Source organism: Marmota marmota, unplaced genomic scaffold (genome assembly GCF_001458135.2).
Source record: "Marmota marmota marmota unplaced genomic scaffold, marMar, whole genome shotgun sequence".
NCBI classification, from domain to species: domain Eukaryota; kingdom Metazoa; phylum Chordata; class Mammalia; order Rodentia; family Sciuridae; genus Marmota; species Marmota marmota.
The window spans coordinates 2,522,460-2,544,575 of NW_026000082.1; the positions used below are offsets into that span (position 1 = coordinate 2,522,460).

A 22,116-nucleotide genomic window follows, 5' to 3' on the forward strand; every position below is an offset into this window, starting at 1 on the left:
AGTTAAAAATCATCTCTAGTCATTATGATCTCATATGCTAAAAATATTTCATAAGTGTGCTCTAGCACATTCTCTTCATTATGAACCTATGTATAAAAATATATATCAGTATATGGCTTTTAAAATATTCTGAAATGGGGGCTGGGATTGTGGCTCAGTGGTAGAGTGCTTGCCCAACATGTGTAAGGCACTGGGTTCAATCTTCAGCATCACATTAAAAAAATATAAATAAATAAAATAAAGTTACAAAAAATTCTGAAATCAATAAAATAGGGTTGTTGTGAGGAACTTTAAGCAGACTAGACTCCGAACTAGTAACTTGAGGGGGAAGTCAGGGTTAAAAAAGGACCTTCTGTTTTTCACTTGATCATGTTTGTGTACATATCCACATAAATAGATGAAAATAAACCAAATCATAGGAGTAGAAGAATTGAGAAACTGAATAGTTTTTTGATGTTATATAAGTAATTGCCACATCTTTAATGAAACTAATGCAATTGTGCAGCTGGGGTAATTGGGCATAAAAAAGAACCAGAGATTCCTAGTTTGGCAGAGTGTTGTTCTTTTATTTTAGATATAGCATGGCTCTTTTTTTTTCTTTTCTTTCTTTCTTTTTTTTTTTTGTTACTAGGAGAATTTGCCAATGCTTATATAATAGATCATTTTTAATAAACAGATGCTTCTTGACTTACAATGGAGCTCTGTCCTGATTAACCCACTGTGAGTTAAGAGTATTGTTAAGTAGAAAAATGCATTTAATACACTTAACCTACTGTACATCCTAGCTAAGGAACATAGGACAGTGTGGAGTTTTAGTTGTCTCCCCTCCTGATTGAGGTGACTAACCGGGAGCTGCAGCTATCTCCCTGCCCAGCATCATGAGTGGGTATCAAACCTCACCTTGCTATCCTGGGAAAAGATCGACAATCAAATGTATTTTCTAATGAATGAGTTTTGCCTTTGTACCAGTATCAGTCAAACCATTGTAAATTGAGCACCATGTGTATTTTTTTAAAAAACTATTTATTTTTATGTTGTAGTTGGACACAACACCATTATTTTATTTATTTATTTTTATGTGGTGCTAAGGGTCGAACACATCCTAGGCGAGCGCTGTACCACTGAGCCACAACCCCAGCCTGAGAACCATGTGCATTTTACAGAAGGGAGAGCAGTGGTTACTCACCACAGAAGTGCTGAAGCTACTGAAATTAGCAGTCTATAGCCTTTGGGGCCCACCTGTACCTCCTGTAGCATTTACCTCTGTAACGTGACTTCTAAATGCCCCTTACACCCCATGAATCCTATATCTCAATGAAGACTGCAACGTTACCAAGATCGAAGTTTGTAACTTCAAATACTCTTTAAAAAAATCAAACACAATAAAGAAAGTCCAGACACTTTTTCTTTCAGCAAGAAAGACTAACTCCCACTTCCACTCTCACCTCAATTGCATAACTCAAGAGAGCAAGAGGCAACTTTCCTTGGACTCTTCAAATAAACTCTCTTTAGGGATCAGGCCACATACAAGAAAATAGCTCAGCAGGAATTTGAAAGAAAAAAAAGAGAGAGAGAGTGAGAAATGAGGGATAAAAGCAGGAAAGAGACTGAGCAAAACATTACCAGCACCATAATATAACACATGCACTGTCAAACTTTAGTTACTTGAATGGAATCAGGGACAAGGAGTCAATTTAGAAAGTAGAGATCTGGCAGGGGTGTTTTAAGAAAAAGACTGCACATGTGTGTTGGATGGATGAACACATGACCTAGTTTTGGATAAATTAATCTAAGAATGGTTTATATTTTATGTGAGTCTGTTTCCAGCTAGTCTGAACAGCAATCTGAAACTGTGTTATCAATTAGGGGCTCATTGATGGATTATATACAGTCTGAAAGAGCCTGAGGCTGGACATCTTACAGATGTAAATATCGGACATGTGATAGCCCAGGAGCACATTAACTCTGCTCTGAAAAGGGGGTATGCACTGTAGGAGGAGGAAAAGGGGGGACTCTGAGGTCACCCTTCACCACCTACCACTCCTCTCATGTTACAAATAACTGCTCAAGTATGTGGACTTTGGGATTCAGCCGCTGCCTGCTAGAGCGACACACGACTTCAAAAGCAAATCAGTTCTTAAATACCTAAATATTGCCAAAGGCTGCTTGTAAATCTAGCTGTGTCAACTGTGCCGAGAACAACTCTTGGTAGGCAGTAGGTTACACTTGAGTCATGCTCTTAGAAATGTCAAAATTCAACATCTAGTCTCTATGTTCTACTTACCCCTGTCATCTTCACTCTAGTTTTCAAACTCTCTTAACTCCCTTAACAACAAACACTGCACTTTATAGAGATTCTTCTACTTTTTCAGTGCTGGGGATTGACCTCGGGCCTCATGCAAGCTGCACAAGCACTCTACTGCTGAATCGTACCCCAGCTCTTGTAGGGGTTCTTGATCATTTGTGTAGCTAAGTTTTACTCTAAATCTTAGTAACAGAATGTAACTGTAGTTCAACTAATAGGTCTTTAACTCTTAGCTCATGATATTGCTTCTTGATTTTCCAAGAAAATAGAATTACTAAAGCAGGAATGTCCCCAGTTTCCAGGTATTGTGACACTACACCTATCATCCTCTGGGCATCTCTAATCACTGACTTTTCCTTCCCTCTTCTTTCGCTCTACCCGTGATGCAACCATCTCTCACTTCATCGAGGAGAAGGTTCCTGTATCATTAGCTTTTCTCTGCTGGATCATTCCCTTTATTACATGAACTTGCTCTAACTTCGTTCAATGTAAAAATACACTCTGGACCCCTAAGGCCCTTCAGTTTTTCTTTAAGCAAAACCTCATGCAATTACTGTCTTCAACTTCTCTCTTCCATTCTCAAGAGCTTAAACCCACAGCCATCAGCCTTTCATTCTACGTTGCTACTCCACCCAGCACCTCTTCTCAGGCTCACCAGTGACTGTATGTCGCTAAGTCCTGTGGTCAGGTTTCTAACCCTCACTTACTGGGACTGCCGGACAGTCAATCTCTCCCCAAGAAAGTGTTTTGAAACAGGGAGATGTTCCTCTTGGTTCTCTCCCTAGGAGACTGACTGTCCCTTCTGATTCCTTTTGGGTTGCTTCTGAGAGTCCTCTAAGTGACAAAGTGTCCCAAGACAGTCTCTGGAGTTCTTCTCTTTTCTAACTCCAGTCATCTGCTATATGATTTTAGCAAGTTCCATGACTGAGGTATTACTACACCTAGACATAATGAGCCCCAAATTTAAATCTCTAGTCTGACTCTGTTCCTGGTCTATAGGCCTGTATAGCCAACTGTCCAAAGTCCTTTCAACTTGGGCGTCTAATAAGCATCTCATTTAGCTGCCTGTATCTTGGCCTTTCTCTTGTCACAGCAGCTCAAATTAAGTAGATTGCTTCCCTGCATCAAATCCTCTGATGGCCTTAAATTTTATTCATACAAAAGCTAAAAATCTTTAAAATGGCCAGTAAGGAAAGGCTTTTGGTGATCCATCCCTCAACTACTTATCTGACCTAATCTTCTACTCTCCCTCCTCGTTCATTCCATCACAGCTTCTGGCAGTTTGGAGCACACCAAACATTCTCCTAGCTCAAGACCTTTGCATGGGATATATTTTCACCAGTTATCCTCATGACTTACAGCCCCCACTTCTTCAGATCTCACCAATGAGCCCTTACATAAAACAGTAAGTCTCCTCCTGTTTCCACACCAAAACCCCAAACAACAGCATTCCCTGTCTCAACTCTGAATTATTTTTCCTTGACAGCATCTGTCTTAGTCTGTTCTGTGCTGCTACAACAGAATACCACAGCCTGAGTAACTTATTTGGTTTATTTGGCTCACAGCTCTGGAGGTGGGAAATCTGAGGTCCAGGGACAGGATCTTCTGGAGGTCTTCTTGAAGCATGGTGGAAGGCATCACATGGGTGAAAGAGAGAATGAGACCAACTTGCAGCCTCAAGCGCTTTGATAATTGGCATCACCCATTCAGCAGGGTGACGCCTCACGATCTGAACACCTAGCATTAGGCTCCTCTCATCAGGCTCGCCTTGGGACACAGTGGAACCACAGAGGCACTCCTCATCATCGACCTGGGCATTTACTTGTCTATTTGTTCAAAATCTACAGCTCTTAACCTCTGAATTTTGTTCTTTGTTTTGTTTATAGCTCCTGGCCTAGAATTTACCATGTAGAGAATGCTTAATAAATAACTGCTGAACACATTGTTATGTATTTATTTCCAATTGGTAGAGAAGAGGCAATAGCTTGGAAAAACTGCTTTTTCTGTATCCACTAAGAAAAAGGTATAATACTACTAGTAATGATGCATGAATGAGTTTTGTATGTCTACAAGAGAACTGGGCTTTGGGATATACTTTTGTCATGTTTAAGGATTTGATCCTTCAAAATAAGGAAATGGGAATGTGGCCCTGGCTGCAGAAGCTTCCACATCCTCCAAGGTCTGGCCTACTCACTGAGGTTGGTGGCCCTGGCAGGGGAGCCTCATTCTGGACACAAGTGAACATGTACCACCTGCCTGCCCCAATTTGCCCTTTCTTATTGTCCCAATCATAGAGCCAGGAGGTAACAGAGCTTTGCTAGAAACTCAGCACCAGACTGAGGATCTGTTGTCAGAGATATGTTAAGCAAGGTATTAGCTACCAAAAAAGAGAACAAACATATTTGAAAGTACAGTTAGTCTATCTGTGGATTTACCCAATCTTTGATTGAAAATATTCAGAAATAAACTGAATCTGTACTTATCAGGTAAAAATTGTTTTCTTGTCATCATTCCCTAACCAATATGTATAGCAACTGTTTACTTAGTATTTACATAATACTAGGTATTATAAATAATCAGGAGCTGATTTATAATAAGCTGATTATAAAAGCTATGAATGCTTAATTAAAATAAGAAAATAAAAATACACCACTGTTCCATCACTTAAATATACCCACTATCATTAATGACTAGATCCTTCTAGATCTTGTTTGAATGAATAATGCATTGTTTTCTCTCTGTCTCTCTCTTTTTTATCAAATTATGAAAACAAGAATAAGATTTATTAACAGTGTAGAGACAGACGCAGTCAGCTGAACTCTAGGGACTGACTTGGTGGTGCTGCTTGGGAGGCAACTGTACTTGCATTTTGTATATTTCATAGGTAATCATATTACCAATAATATGATTAAATTATATTACCAATGACAAACTATTTCATATTTCATCATTTATGGTAATAATCATTTTCTCCAGAAATACTATAGTTTCTGTGATGTTACCAGTTGTACTAAAAATTTCTTTTTTTTCCTTAGTTATAGATAACAGTAGAATGTATTTGAATATAGTATACATACATAAAGTATAACGTCCCATTCTTGTGGTTGTACATGATGTAATGCACTGTTTTCTTTATTAATTCAAATAAATAACCCCACAAGTTCGCATGAATTGCAAAAAATAATAACTACATACAATAGTAAATTACCTTGTACATTTTTGGGACACACTTAGATCTGATTCCATTAAAAGATTGCTGCTTCAACCTCAAATCTTCAGACCCAGTCACATGTCTTGTGTTAATGAACTTTTTTTCAGGGAAAGAGGTAAAGTACTGAATTTGAGAACATGGAGAATAAAGTGCCAGCTCTGAGCCCTGTGTCAGTTATGAAATCTTCCACACTTAATTTTTTTTTTTTTGCCATTCCATACTTTTATCTACTTTTTTTTTTCTGTTATTACTGAAAAATATTCTCATATATCTTCGTTTCTAGCAGTAAACCTTATCTGCTCCTGAAGGCTTTCAGTTTCTCTGACCAATTAAAAAATTATTGACTTCGGCTGGGGTTGTGGCTCAGTGGTAGAGCACTTGCCTAGCACGTGTGAGGCCCTGGGTTCTATCCTCAGCATCACATTAAAAAATAAATAAAATAAAGATATTGTGTCCAACTACAACTAAAAAAATATTAAAGCAAATCTTAAAAAAAATTATTGACTCTACTATATATTGGCCCAGAGAATACGTGCCTGGCAGATTTGGATTGGACCATTTATCTAGCAGCTATAGTTTTATTATCTCTAAGAAATATAAAACTTTTAAGTCTTTTTTTTCCAGACCCAGTAGATTACCTGGTTTGTGTATACAGTTCCTCATGATTATATCTTTCTTTCCCAGAGACTGGATGGGGCCCTACAAGTAAATGTTCTCATCCTATGGCTTCTCTCTTGGGTTCTGCATGTCTACAAAAGAACTGGGCTTTGGGAAATATATTTCTCATGTTCAAGGATTTTATCCTTCAACTTCCCAGTAATAAAGGAAAGCTTAGGACCATTCTGGGCTTTGGATTCTTCCTCAGTAATATCTAAAAATTGAGGCTGGTATTATTTCTAAAATTTCTTCCAGCTCCAAAAAGGTGAAGCCTCCAGGCTCTGAGATCCATCAATCAGCAAGTGTACACAAGACAAAACGGGAGAAATATGAAGTGGAACTCCAGGGCAAGAAAGCAGAGACATCATGTTACTCTGACGCTGTCAGGAGCTAGATAAACATAGGTAGCTAGTAGTCATTACCACTGCATGGACCTGAGTTCCAATTAGACAGGAAGAAAGTTTAACCTGAATCTATGATATTATGTGGTAACATTAACTGGTAGAAAACCTCTTCCATCATTCTTCCAGAAAACCCCCAAATTTAAAATTATAAATACGCAATGCAAATGAAGTCCAACAATTCTTGTTGCAAACATAACTAGGTCTCTAAAGTAACCTTTAAAATACAAATATAAAACACACAACAAACAAGATAATGGATTGAAGAGTCTAGCAAGGTCCTTGGCACATGCCATATGTATAACTAGACAGTAGATGCCAGCTTGATTTTTTTTTTCCTCTCTCTCTATTGAGGGTTAACTTACCAGAAAGAAATATCCAATTCTGGGTATGTGATAATTTTCTTCAAAATGTGAGGGAAAATGTTTGAGGCAATACCTGTATTCCACTTAAACTTGATAGAAAATAGTTCACCCTTATAAAACAAACAAATTACTGACCTGAATTTAAGTCTCGTCCTGGATTGAAGGCTCGGCTATTAACAGTGGTGGAAAGTCGATCACAACTGATTGTTCTAGATACATTGGTATTAAAGTTCCCATCAAATCTGAAACAATAGAAAAGTAAGATTAACAATGCTTATTTGGGGGTTTTCTGATCTAGAAAAACCAACAACAAAAACAATAGTTCATACTATGTACAAAAAAGTTCAGCCAATAAACAGGAGAATAGTGATTTAACATTAAAAACTTAAATATTCAAAAAAAAAAAAAAATTCAGGCCTGGGATGTGACTCAGCAACAGAGTACCAGCCTAGGATACATGAGGCCCTGGGTATTCCATCCCCAGCCTTTAAAAACAAAACAAAATATCAATAAAATATGGGAAAAAAAACATCTGTGTCTAAAAAATTTAGAAATCAAATTCAATGCTAAGGGGATTAAAAAAATAGATGACAAAATTCAGACTGACTAAAATCATAAAAATTCAGACTTGAGCTTTGGGGTTATATGTGAAACCATATTCTTTAAATTATCCTATTTGAAAACAAATGAAATAGTACAAAAATAGACAGCATTGAAAGGGACATAATAAGTCTGGATCTGAAGCTCTTCTGTGTCTCTACTAAATTGTGTGACCTTGAGAAACTTAATAAGTTTTTCTGAGCCTTAGTTTCCTTATCTGGAAAAAAAAAGAGATAATAAAATTTACTTTCCAAAGCTCTCAGAAAGATTATAAATGATGTATGTAAGTTCCTCTCTCAGTACAGACACAGAACTTCTACCTGCTAGACTGTAATGCAAATAAGGCCAAGCTCTTTTTTTGATTTTTCAGTGTGGTAGTACAATGCTACTATTATAAGCAAAACAACAGTACAACTCTGGATCATAGCAGATCAACAATACCTATTAATAATCAATTACTCATTTGCTAGAGAAAACAACAATCTGAAAAAATGTATTAGGAACATGGGCCAATAAATTTATATATAGTCATTAAGAGTATTTTTAAGCAAATCTAATCCAAATGTATCAAAAGAGATTTTAAACTTCCATGTAACTTGTTTAGGTTTCAGATGAGAGGTCTCCTGAAGTTTCTTTGAGATACTCAAAAGAACTCAAGCTTATATTAGGATTTTTTAAAACTTGGGGTAAAATGTGTAATTAATGAAATTCCATGAGCACATAACTTAGGAGAGGTGCTCTTCAAAATCAAGATCCATTTGATCTTGAACTCTATTGTCTGTTGGTCACATCTCATAATAGATATGAACTATTAAAATCACATTGGTTGAATAAACAAGGAAGCTAGAATTTCACGAGGTACGTCAGTTTCAACAGCAGAAGTTAAAAGTTTTGTTTTGTTACACAGCACCTCAAAGAAGGAGATAACTGAATTTCACAGTCCTTTAGGGCTGTAGCTCATGGGTAGAATACTTGCCCATGCATGAGGCCCTGGCTTCCACCCCCCAGCACCACAAAAAGGGGGAAAACATAGAGTCCTTTAGTCTAGCCTCTAGCCCAGTGCAGAATTACATCAACATGAACTGTGCCTCAAAGGACACAGTTGCTTCACCAACAAAGTTGCTCTTCCTTGGACCTGCTCCAATTTGTCTAGACGAGAAGACTGCTGCCTTAAAAGCCACAGATGGGGAGGAAAAAAGACAAGATTAACACAGCAGCAGCTGCCCGTGTGTGTGCGCTGGCAAAGCAGCATCACCATAATCTCACTCCTCTTCATGTGCTAGCTAGCCATGAAAAGGCAGTTTCTTTACGAAACGCTTTTATAGAAGGCCAGATAATAAATACTTTAGGCTTTGTGGGCCATAAGGTCTGTTGCAACTATTCAACTCTGCCATTATAGTGGGAAGGCAGCCACAGAGAATATATAAAGAGTTGAGTGTGGCTGGCTTCCAATAAAACTTCATTTTCAAAAGTAGGTGGTGTGTCACACTTGTTTCACCACCCCTGGTCTAGACCAGGGCAGGCCAAGGGAATTCTCCAAGATGATGAATAGGCACAATTTTTGCACTGCCCAGTATAGTGTAGCCACATGTGGCTACTAAGCATTGGAAATGTGACTAGTGTAAGTCAGACACCAAATTTCCTGTTTTATTTAATCTTTAAGATGAATAGTCACTGAAGAACAGTTGCCGTATTGGACAAGAGAAGTCTAGAAGGGTCTTTTGACTGTTTACCTCCTCATCCTTCAGGGCTGTGTTCACACACCGGTTCCTTAGGAAGACCTATTCTAACAGTGGGTGACTTCCCAAGCTTTTATAGAGTACTTCCATATTCTCTCAAAACACAATTTTAAATCTACAGTTCTGTGTGTGTGTGTGTGTGTGTGTGTGTGTGTGTTTTAACCCAGGGGCCCTTACCACTGAGTTACATCCCCACCCTCTTTTATTTTTTGTTTAGAGACAGGGTCTCACTAAGTTGCTGAGGGAAGCCTCAAACTCTCCATCTTTCTACTTCAGTCTTTCGAGTTGCTGGGATTACAGGCATGGGCCACAGTGCCTGGCTTGTTTGTGTACTTTTTATAGACAGATTTTATAGATCAGGTGCTATAAATAGAAAGGTTTCCCAGGAAGGCAGACACTATATCTTGTTGGTTTTGCTCACCATTTTGTACATAATACTTAGCACTGTTCTTGTCAAAAGTAGGTGCTCATATTAGCTGGTCTTTCATGAATATCCATGGAGCCTGGCCCTGGTTTTTGGACCCTCCTTAGGATCCAGAAATCTTAGCAAGGCAGGCGTGTGACTCATTTGAATGGTTATAAATGACTGAAATTCTAGCTGCTCCACAGTCACCTGGGAAGCATGCTGGAATGTGGATTCCTGGATCTATCCTTGGAGAGTTTGATTTTAGTGAGGCTGGGGTAAGGTACAGGAATTTGACTTTTGACAGCCTCTGAGAAAAAAGAAGCACTCTTCCAAATCAAGATGAAGAGCCCTTTGCTTCTGCCATGAAAATTCTTTTAGAAATAAAGCAATCAAATTTCTTTCCAAGGGAACACAGTTTTTCCAGTATGCCTAAAAGAGACTAGGGACAGAGGATCTTCCAGTTTGATTTGGGTTCAAGAGGACAGAGTAGTTTTTAGGTATGTCTGCATCTCACAATCTCACAACTAAACTTTGCTATACAAATTATGAACCCCTTTCGTGGTAGAGAAAAATGACACCAAAGGTCACAGAGCAAGTCAGGGACCTAAGACAGACTTGAATCCACAACCCAACTTTGCCTTTCCAGGGAGGAGTCACACACCACTCTGTCTCATTTAAGTGATGCATAAGGGAGAACTTGCTGAAAGGGGCAACTCAGGATGGGTACTGAAAAATCATCCCAGGAAAAGTGTAGGCTTGCCTAAGAGCCCCTGTCTGCCTGGATGGAGCGTCCACAGCCAGGACCTCTGCGATCACCCTGGAGGCTTAGATTCCTTGGGCTTTTGTGAAATGATAACTGGTTCAGACGAACCAAGGAGACGAGGGGAACTATTACTATGGATCACTTTACTTCCTTCACTGCAAAGATCATCTTTAAAAACATTAAAGCGAACATTTTACAACAGTAAAAATGGAAGTGACTCATTAACAAAAGTCTGTGCTTAGTAAACATTTGTCAGTCATAAAAGAGTTTCATGATATAGTACTTGTCATCAATAATCTACCCAGGGCTGGGGCTTTAGCTCAGTGGCAAAGAGCTTGCCTAGCATGCATGAGGCCCTGGATTCGATCTTCAGCACCACATAAAAAAAAATTAACAAAATAAAGGCATTCTGTCCATCTACCACTACAAAAATAAAATAAAATAAAAATAACCTACCCAGCCTTCTCTTCCACTAATTCCCAGCCTACACTTGTTATCACACTGGTCCCTCAACAGGTGCTTCCTGTTGGATCCACCTCAGACTCTCCGGTCCACTGCACCTGTTCTTCAGCTCAACTCATCTTCCTCTTTCAAATTCCTCCCATCAGTCCAGCTGATAATAAGTCCTTCCTCCTTCAAGCTGATGAATCTGTTTTTTAAACATATGGCTTTTTTCCCTGTAATTTTTATGTTCCTTTGGAATCGGGCTTATCATAATATCATAGTCGTATCCATTGGACACAGATTGTTTTTAGATTCTGCTTTTATCAACAAAATACAAATGAATTACTTTAGTCCATTTGGGTTGCTGTAACAGATCACCATAAACCAGGTGACTTATAAACAACCCACATTTATTTCTGGAAGATAAAAAGTCCATGATTGTGGCTTTAGTAGATTCAGTATTCGGTGAAAGCCCACTTTTTGGCTCAGAGATGACACCTTCTCACGGTTTCTTCAGTGAAAGGGGCCAGGCAGTTCCCAGGGGCCTCTTTTGTGCAGACACTAATCCTACCCATGGGCTCCGCCTTTATGATCTAATCATTCCCAAAAGGCCCCTAATATTTCTCCTCAGATGATCACATTGGTGGTTAGGTTTCAACATACAAATTTTAGTGGGGGAAGGCCCGTGAATATTCAAACATTGAAAAGATTTATTGTAAACAACAAGCAAATTATCTCAATTATTTTGCTTGACTCACATACCAAATAAAGGTGTATTAAGTGGGGATGAGATGCCAAAAGATTTTGTTCTGGAATCCTTGTTAACTGATACCCCTCCCTGCTCCAGGGAGCTCTTGAAAACTCTGAATTCTCTCTAGAAACTTTCATGTACTTGAGTGGTCTTGGTTTCCCCCAATGGGACTGTAAGTTACTTGAGAATTTATTTTTCTCTCTTGGGTCTAACACATTGCTGGGAATGTGGGGTATGCCATAAATTTTTATTGGTTGATTGAATAATGAGAAAGGGTAGAGAGCTAAGTCACCAGAAGGCTCTGGGCATTTTGTTCAGTAATATTCATTGAACAGCTACTTAATCTCACAATAGATTGGATGGCTTTGAGTTCTCTCACGAGTACTGCACCTCAGCCATGGAACACACATCCATCCACCAACCAAGTTCACATGAAAAACCTGGAAATAAGCCCTACTCTGCTGCTTTTCTCACTAACTGCACCACTGACCTGCCAGTCTGGTAAGGAAGTAAGTGTCAGTAGGGGCTTAAGAGATACAGAAGGAAAAGTGTGTCCAGACATAGGAGGAAAAGGTGGGCCACCTAGGCTAGGAGGAGAATTCCTCCAAGCAAATGTAAAAGGGGATCATCTCTCTGCCCTTCACTCTTGCACGCTAATGCTGCTGCTCTGTCTGGATTCCAGACCCTACTTGACTCCAGCACAGGAGTGAAACACGCTTAGCCATCCTCGTTAGCTACCTCTGGGCCCTGGAGGAACAGTTGCCTCAGCCAAAAACAGGAATGTGTTTTATGCACGTGCGCCTTTGAGGAAAGTGATTTATAAAAAGCAGTATGCTGTTCACCCTGATTTGGAGACTGTGGGAAATATCAAGTTCACGCTTGAGATACTTTATAAAGCAGGTCAATTACTCTTTGGAGTAAACGAAAAGATTTCACATTGAGAAGTATATTAGTTGCCAGTCACATTTATATAATTCCAGGTTTATGAAAAGGTCAAGAACTCGTAAAAATCATAGATTATCATGTAAAATGAGGTGGCAATTCACTTTAAGAGGTTTTGTATACTTCATTCTTTATATGCATGCTTTTAAAAAAAGTAATGGCAATAGAAAAATCCTATCTAAATCTCCTTTAGACCTTGACTCTAAAAACTGGAGATATTGGATTAAAACTGCTTCCTATACTTTTCATAAGAAAAAAAAAACAGTTCCTGAAATTCAGTTTCAAGAGAAATAACTCCATCTCTTACCCCCTTAAGAAAAAAAAAGAAAGAAAGAAAAAGAAAAAAAACTTCCTTCTGGATTTACTTTCATGAACAACTGATCGAAACTGCATCCCGAGGGAGAAAACAGAACTGTGACTCCCACTTTGATCTCTTCTCCATGGAGAAATTCACTCCCTGCCTGCCTTGCAAGATGTTCATTTGATTGACGTTTGCTCTGATGTGCAAACTGCTTTGAACTTCAGACATTTAATTCCCATCAGGCTGCAGTCATTTTTATTCTCCTTCAACAGGATTTACAAGCAGGAGATCAGCAAATGTAGAAGATAAAATAAATTTGCAGAAGCTTTGAATCTTACATCAAAACAGTGTTCAAGTGAGTTCCAATCGGATTTCATTCAGCCTCGATTCACAGTGTAAATCAACTTTGCAGTGGAGTCCCAGTTTAGAAAGAAAAAGATATGAAAGACACACACACACACAGAGACACACACACACACAGACACACACACATACACAGACACACACACACACACCAGTTGGGTTTTACTTCCTGAATCTTATTTGGTCTTTGTTTAAATTTCCTAGGGAAGGTGATTTGCCGGGCAAATCACTTTGAATCCTGGATTTTCCTTAACATTTCCAGGGAAGCCTGCCCAATTTATCACATAGCGCACAAAAACCACACCCCTGTGTGGATTTGCAAGAGTGGTGGTGAAATGCGGTATTGTTCGTGGATACGTTTTTAAGGCAATGATTTAAAAAGCAAATCCCTGTGGATTTCTCTGAAGAGCAAGGCTTAAAGCGACTGAGTCCATATACAAAGCTAATATAATGACGGCTACTGGGGCAGGGGATATTTTTTACTTGTTTGCTTGTTTCTAATCACTGCTAAAATGCTGAGACAAGTGCAAAAAAGGTTAAAAAAAAATATATCCTTTCTACTGAAAGCAAAACCTGCTATCAGTTCAGGAGTAACTGTAAAACAAACCCCACGAGGCTCTCAATGGAGTTGGTGCTGCTGCCGTTTTAAGAACATCACACATTTTTCTGGGAAGCAAAGGAGACCAAAAGCCCTCACTGGTAGCTGCTGGTCAAGGAAGGTGTGGACACTAGAAACAGCCTGGCCCTAGTGACAGCCTCACAGTGTCTGGCTTGCTGTAACTTGGAGACACAGCTCTTCACCTCCATTCAATCAGATTCCCGCCTGCTCATTCTTTCTGGGAAGAGGTTGCTCTCCAAATATTTGAGCAACACCAGTTGAAAAGAATTAAACAAGAACCCCCTTATCTTCCACTTAACCACCCATGAGACTAAAGTTAAACAAAGAAAGAGCTAAGATAAAAATCAAACATCTGCACTGGCAAATATTTAAACTCTGTTTGAATGGTGGAGGAAAAGGGTGAGAGTAGGATCTCTTCAAAAAGGAACCATCACATTTATAAAGTCAATGATACTCGACTCCCCCCACCCCACGAGTTTACTTATTCAAACACCTAAATTAATGGGCAAACTGAAAAGCTGTCAAATAACGTGTAATCATGTTCCGAGAAATGGTTTTTCCTTCCATCTCTGCAGAGATGGGAGTGATAAGTCACATTCTTTTTGTTCTTATCAGTAATGAGGATTAAACTTTCAGGGTTCAGCAATTCAGCCAGACTGGAAACAAGGGCTGACTTCAAATGCCCTTGGAAGGTAAGGCTTTCAAAGTAAAAAGTACCTCTCTCTCTAGCAAGGTCTCAGTATCACAGGGACAACCATATTTCTTTTTAACCATTTCCCCACCACAGCAGATCGCCAAGGAGGCCCTGACTTTGTGATCTCAGGTCTTCCTTCCATACACCAACAGGTAGTATTATCTGTTTTTCACAAAAGATTGGGAGATTGCACAGGGTGGCATCTAGGGGGAACTGGAAGTGGGTCCACAACCATGTCAAACATTTATCCCTGTCTTCCTTATCAGCAGGTTGGAATGTGGGCACAAGAATAAGAAATAAGGGCACCTTTGCAAAGAAAAGAGAAAAACAGGCAGGGAGCAGTGGCCTGGTGGGATCCACAGGCTTTCTTTATGCTGCTGCCTAGCACCTCTGACCACTAGTCATCTGCACTCTGGTAATGCCTCAACTCACTTTACAGATATTTATCTGGATGCTTTTCTTGCTTGGAGGACACAAAGGGAGAGAGCCCTTTGCCTCTGCCTCCTCATCTCAGGCCTAGCCCATGGTCAGACCAGGGAAGAGTTCAGTCACTATCTGCTGAATGAGTAAAAGTAGAAAACCTAAAGGGCTGAGACTTTAACTCAACATTAAAAAGTTAATAAAATAGTGAGTATTAAGATAGAAATGCAAATCACCATACCAGATAAAGCAAGTCCCAAGAAAGAAGCAGAATGGTTTTTAAATCTGGGACTTCTTTGAAAACTTCAGCCCAGTAAAACACACAAAAAGCTTAGGGGGAGGTTTTTGGTTTTCAGCTATGATGGGATCTATTTCTTAGTTGACTAGGTAGTTTGCTTTAAAAACCAGATTTTTTTTTTTTTAAAGAGAGAGGAGAGAGAGAGAGAGAGAGAGAGAGAGAGAGAGAGAGAGAGAGAAGAGAGAGAATTTTTTTTAATATTTATGTTTCAGTTTTTGGCGGACACAACATCATTGTTTGTATGTGGTGCTGAGGATCGAACCCGGGCCGCACGCATGCCAGGCGAGCGCACTACCACTTGAGCCACATCCCCAGCCCCCCAAAACCAGATTTTTAAAAGAAAGAAAATTCCTAACCAACTCTGCCTAAAATCCATAAAATGCAGCTGGTGAAATTCAATGCTGGAAGCCGTGAGGCAGGTCTCCCAGGCCTCTGCCAGTGAAGGTCACTCAGAGAAATAGAGAAAGCAAATTCTCAGCAGAGCCAAAGGCAGGTGCTTTCTACCGCACTGTGAGATGCTCACCAAGAGTACCACAGACACACACAGACACACACACACACACAGAGAAATCACACAAACTGCTGTGGGAACATGGCTTTAACTGGGAAACAAACTAGCCAGACTACAAGGGTTTTCTACTCAGTCAATTTAGAATCGTGAATGCTCATTCAGTAGCCTCAACAGAAATTCCAAGAAGGAACACATAGTTCAGCATTTCAATGGCAGAAGAACCACTCCAATTTTACCTTTGGTCAAAGTATTTTATCATTTATAGAGAACCACATTAATAGAGAACCACATCAGGAAACCAAACTCACTCCCCTGAGCTCTACCACAATCTCTCTGATCCTCTTTCTTTATATGTAAGATGGAAAGGGCCCCATCTGGGGCAGAAATAGTTCCCATCTAACTAGGTAGTTCAGAAATCACACAGAGGATGTAATGTAAGAGAAGTAATATTTACAGAAATAAAAAAAAATAAGAAAGTGTTTACTGAGGTATAAACATGTTACTCTTTTTATATAAATTACACAATGTAACTGAGTAGGTTTTCAGAAAGGCAAAGTGCTCTGCACTTTGTGCTCTGTTTCATTGAATTTTGAGCTCCACCAAGTCCTTCTGGCAGTCCTATCCATAAAGGCTGTATTGGTAACATTTACTTTGCCTGCAGGTAACAGCAACTGTTAAAGAAACTGGAGATGGAGTGTGAGATGATAAGGGAGGGAGACCAACATGAAAGAGTAAGATCTGTCATACTGTCACACTGTACTTTGCAACTAAAACACAAAACACAACTCAGTTGTCCAGAACCACGCTTGTCAGATTATTTGACCTGTGACACAGAACAAAAGAACAAGAGTCATAAGCACAAAAGTTCCGTGCTAAGCCACAATGTTTTATTTCACATAAGAACAGTAATAATAATAAATAAAACATGTGGAGTTAGGTATTTTACTTCATCCGTGTGCACTATCTTTAAAATGGAGTAGAAAAAGAAAAAAAAAGGTGTTGCCTATATTTGGTTCAGTATTATATCTAGAAACATTTTATAAAAAAACTCCACTATTCATTCATACAAAACATTAAGGTAGACATTCCTGGGGGTAGATATAACAGTTACCCTCATCTGATCATCACACATTGAATACATGTAATAGAACATGAAAGTGTACCCTATAAACACATAAAATTACTGTGTGTCAATTAAAATAAGAATACATTAAAAATAAGTCTACATATTTCAATTTTGCTCTCTCTTCTGAGCTGCCATGGGGCAAAAATATTTTGGTGATGAAAATAAAATGATGCTGTATGTTAATCTCAACTGCTTGCCAAACATCTCCGAAGGGTGATCTTCATGCAACTCAAAATCCAAATCAGCATGTTCATACTAAGTTCTTTTTCCTCTTATAAACCTTTTGCTCTTCTTTTTGCCCTTTAGTAGCAGACCCTCATCCTCTAAGATGCTCAATTTAACCTGTTAAGTTCCATCGTCCCAGATGTGGGACACCACTTAAACTGAACACCCCCATACTGCCAAAAGAAAAAAGAAAAAAATCTTCCTCCTCACACAAACCTCCAGTAAAATCTAGTTGCCAGATTCTACATATTCTGCACTCCGTTTTTACACTCGGTTTCACAGTGCCACCATATGTCTCTTGCTTTCCTGCAGTTGTCCCTCCAAGCTTCAGTACTTTGTGATTACCAAATTGGCCAAATTTGATGAGAGGCAACTTGCCCCTCCGTCTTGGTTACTCTTCACTTGCCCACTAATTAATTTGCCCAAATCACAGACCTGTCCACAGCCTTTTCTTGCTTAAAAACCTATTCACAGAGAGAAGCCTATTTAAGGCACCTAGGATTTTGAGCCCACTGCAGTCTATCCCTTGTCCACTGCTCCAGCTGGGCCTGCCACCTCACCATACTCAATTGCTTTATGGACACGTGCTGCTGTTTTCTGGTCTGAAGCATTCCTCTAGATCTGTCTGTGGAAGCTCCACTCTTCAAGTTGTAATTGCCTACCACTTCTCCATCAAAATGATCAGAGGCCTCTGATCATATTCTCTTTCTCTTCTGAAACGGTCTTTCATGGCTGTCACGCACTTGCCAGTCTGCCGCAGCCTGCTCTACTTGTGTCCTAGGTGCGTCTGAAGGTATAATGGATTATATTCATCTTTGTCTACCAGACAGTATCTAGTACAATGACTCCTACATTTATTACCTTCAACACGATAAAGGCAAGTTGAGTTCAAAATACTACAGACATGGCTTTGGTATTGTGGATTTTCAAATTCATCATGCATATAACATTTATTACATATATTTGAAAAAAAATAACTAAGAAAATATCAATGTAAGTTTTATATCAGAGCTTATAATGTTGGATAATGCTCAGATGAAATCAGAGACTATTATTAAAGGCCATAAAAACACAACACTGCTTGATTTCTGCCTAGAGGTAAAGTAACTTGATAAGTCTGACAGCACCATCACTGCTGTTAAACCAAAACTAAGGAAAAAAACTCACATATGCTACTGTGCACTAACTTCTTTGTCATGTATTTATACAAGACCCATTTAAGCAAGGTATTTGATGCCAAGTTGAATCTGATAGGGTCCCTGAATTCAAGTGACTAAGAGGAAAGAGCACACAAAGTGCAAATAAATAACCCTCTGCTTGTGGTACCGCCATGCATATAGTTCCCCAGGCCTCTTCCAAACCTTGACAGTGTGTACCAACTTCCAAATTCAGGTCTGTTCTTGCTCCCTGCCTACATAAATGAAATCAGACAGGTCTTCCAGTTGTTACATAGTTAACAAGTAAAATTCATTTAATGTTATGTCTTATTCTTTTACTCCCATTCTGAAAATTCTTAAATTAATTGCCTCATTCAGCTACTAATATTTATGATCTACCATGTGTCAGGCTGTAAAGATATGATGAAGGATACACACTGTCCTTTACTTCATGTACGGAGACTGAAACCTACTGAATAATGTTCAGATTCTTCAGTCTAGCACTTAAGATCCTCTATGATCTCATATTAATCCAACTTCTCCCCGCACCCCCTACCCACGGTAGTGGGGATCCAAACCAGGAGTGCTCTACCACTGAGCTACATCTCCAGCCCTTTATATCTCTTATTTCAAGACAAGGTCTTGTTAAGTGGCTCAGACTGGCCTTGAACTTGCAATCCTCCTGCCTCAGTCTCTTGAGTAGCTGGGATTACAGATGTACACCATTGTGCCCTGGCAGTTCAACTTCTTAGCTGCCTCTTCTATCATTTGCTCCAAACAGGTTCATCTCAGCACTCCTGGTCATTTCCATCCATGGGATTTTCTTCATGTTGGCACCTTGCTCCAGGAAATCTCTTCCTCCATATCTCCTTATGCTCTCTTTTCCCTACTTCAACATGCAGCAGAAGTACTTCTTTCATAAACCATTCCACAAAGCTACTTAAAAAAAATGAATGAACGATCAATTGATTTAACTTCTATAGGTTCTGCTGCATAGTATCTCACAAGTGCCCTCATGGAATTCAGAATTCACTAATTTGAACAGTAGGAAAAGTTGCCTCTAATGGCAAATGGCTCCAGTTAAAAACCAACCCTCCTAAGATGTTTAGAGGAAATTAAATAAATCTTGAGAGTTGGAAGAGTGTCTAGAGTGTATTTCAAACTGCACATTTTATAGTTAAGAAAACTGAGGACCAAAGAAGTTAAATGAACTTCTTAAGTTGACACAGCAAAGTAGCACAATGTAGAGGTTCATCTAGTCTTAGCACTAAATTACTACAGCATAATCTGTATCACAATTGAACTTAAAGTGAATAGAAAACTGTCTGTACTATTTAAGATATTTCATTTCCAGCATGGTAGAGTCTGAGATGATTAAAAATAATAATAATAAGGGTTGGGGTTGTAGCATAGTGGTAGAGAACTTGCCTAGCATGCAACTGAGTTTGATCACCAGCACCACAGAAAAGCCAATACATAAGTACATTAAATAAAAAATTTAAAAGACCTTTCTCTCCTTCAAAATGAAAGCTCATTTTCGAGTTTATTTTAAAAACAAACAAAAATCCTGACTTGAGGTTAAGTCCCTGAAGAATGGAAATTATGTCATTTAAATCTACTATAAATTCCTAAAGAGCCTAGCATAAGAATCTGAATATTATGAATCAGCATGTTAATCATCAAAATTAAAAAAAAAAACTCTCTAATAACTTATTTTAGGCTCGTATGGTATCAATGATGCTTTTAAGGAACCAGGTATATTAATATAGAAATTTATTTAAATCATGTTATAAGATTATATAACCAATTTACATGGGAAAAAAATTCTTAAATACTGAGACTCCTTTCCAGGGATTCATTAACATGAGCATTGACCTTCAAAAGGGAGCAATAAAGAAGAACACAGCAGAACTTTCTAGGAGTAAGAGCTGGCAGCCTCTTGACAATCTGAAGATTAATAAAACTTTAATTTCCATAGTAGGTTTTACAGTTCAATTTTCTATCCTTTCTCTAAGGATATTATGATTAATTTGATGTATCACTTGCTATCCAGATATGTGGTTATGTGGTTAAACACTATTCTAGATATTTCTGTGATGGATTTTCTTCTTCTTTTTTGGCTGAAATTAACATTTAAATTGTGGATTTTGAGAAAATCAGATTACTTTCCAAAATGTGGATGGGCTTTATCCAATCAAGTTGAAGGTCTTAGTAGAAAATAAAAAATACAAAACAATGATCTCCTTAAGCAACAAGAAATTCTCCCAGCAGCAGATTGTCTTGGGGCTTGAACTACAGCTCTTCTGTGGGTCTCCAGACTACCAGTCTATGCTGCAGATATGGGACTTGTGCCTACACAATCACATAAGTCAATTCCTTAAAACAAATAACTACGTCTCTCTCTGTACATGAATGCACACTCACATATCCCTGTTGGTTTTGTTTCTTTGGATTCTGACAGTGGTTATTCAAGAGAAATATAACCAGGAGCCTGTGATTCTTACCTCAGAACCTATGCTACCTGCCCTGTTTGAAGCACAATGCTCTCACGAGGTTGAGTGACAAGACTTGACTCCTCAAATCAAAAAGTTCTAGTGAGTACCAGCTGAGAATGGGTTCCTTAAAAATGAAATGAGTTCTTTTTGCCTTCCCTGGAGACTGGATAATTCTTTGTGGATGCCCAACTCAAAAGCTCCCTATAAAATAGCAGGAATCCAATTGTCAATGGTTCCAAGAGTTTCTTCATTTTTTTGGAATGAGTGAAGCTTTTAAAGTCTCCCTGATGGGCATAGAGAATTATCATTCAGCTGAAGTCTCCTAGCTCCAGGTGGCTGGCTTCAGAGAGCCTTGGAAAGAAGGTGCTTACTGATTCTAGCTCCACCAGAATATCACTTTGCCCATCAAGCCAGGCCTAGATGCCCTAATGCCAATTCCTGCCGAGACTGGCTGTTAACAAGCCTTAAGTGAATGAGGACAACATCACTGAACTCCATTGGACACATAAAAAAAGAATAAAAATCTTAAGTTCATTTTCCCAGGATATCCTATTTTATTCTCTCCTTATTAAAAGCATCAAAAGTTTTAAAAATGCCAACAGGCAGTAACATTTATAGGAGAAATTCGGAACAGAAGAGAAAAAGGGCTTAAAAAATGTGGAAGATAAAATTATTGATTGGTTTATATAAAAGCCCAGATTTAGCAGGGTCTGCTGACTGAACAAAGGTTGCAGAAGCACACAATAAGCCTCATCTCTGTGCAAACCAGGTTTCAGGGATGGATAACTTTAGTGTTCTGCAAAAGGGTTAGAGTTTTCAAAGCCTGAAAGAAGGAGATGGAAGTTCAAGCTGGCATAGCAGGGAATTCACAGGGACAAGACGCTTTTTTAAGTCAAATCTGTTAACATCATACAACTCTTAAAAATCAAGAGTTGTAAACTTACGCACTGCCATAGGCCAAGCAGGTGATAAAAACTGGGGAAATGGGTTGGGTGTCATACCTCAGACCACGGACTGGTGGGAACTGCAGTGAATGGGAGAGCACACACCTTCAAAGTGGAGGGGCATTTCTTGAGAGTGGACTGTTGTCAAGTGGGAATGTGAATTTTTCAAGAGATCACAGATATTTGACTTTTAAAAATATATAATCTCACAAAGTTTAAATGCTGGCAATGGATTTAAAAACTTTAAAAAAAAATCTGAAAAACTTTCAAACACCTGTGAGGGCCAAACAAAATATATGTACAGGCCAGATAGAGTCCCTGGGCATAATTCTGTGTTTGTGAATTCCTTGCAAGAGAAGTTCCCCCCACCCCCACCCCC

The 22,116-nt window shown here is 38.9% G+C and overlaps 1 protein-coding gene across 1 annotated transcript in view; it reads right to left on the minus strand.

Moving 5' to 3' along the window:
* Cachd1 (cache domain containing 1) overlaps positions 1-22,116 on the minus strand; it is a 127,542-nt gene that overhangs the window by 71,524 nt on the left and 33,902 nt on the right. Inside the window, exon 3 of the mRNA XM_015484907.2 lies at positions 7,075-7,181. Within this exon, the coding sequence (XP_015340393.1) occupies positions 7,075-7,181 (107 nt within the window). The remainder of the gene's footprint in view (positions 1-7,074; positions 7,182-22,116) is intronic.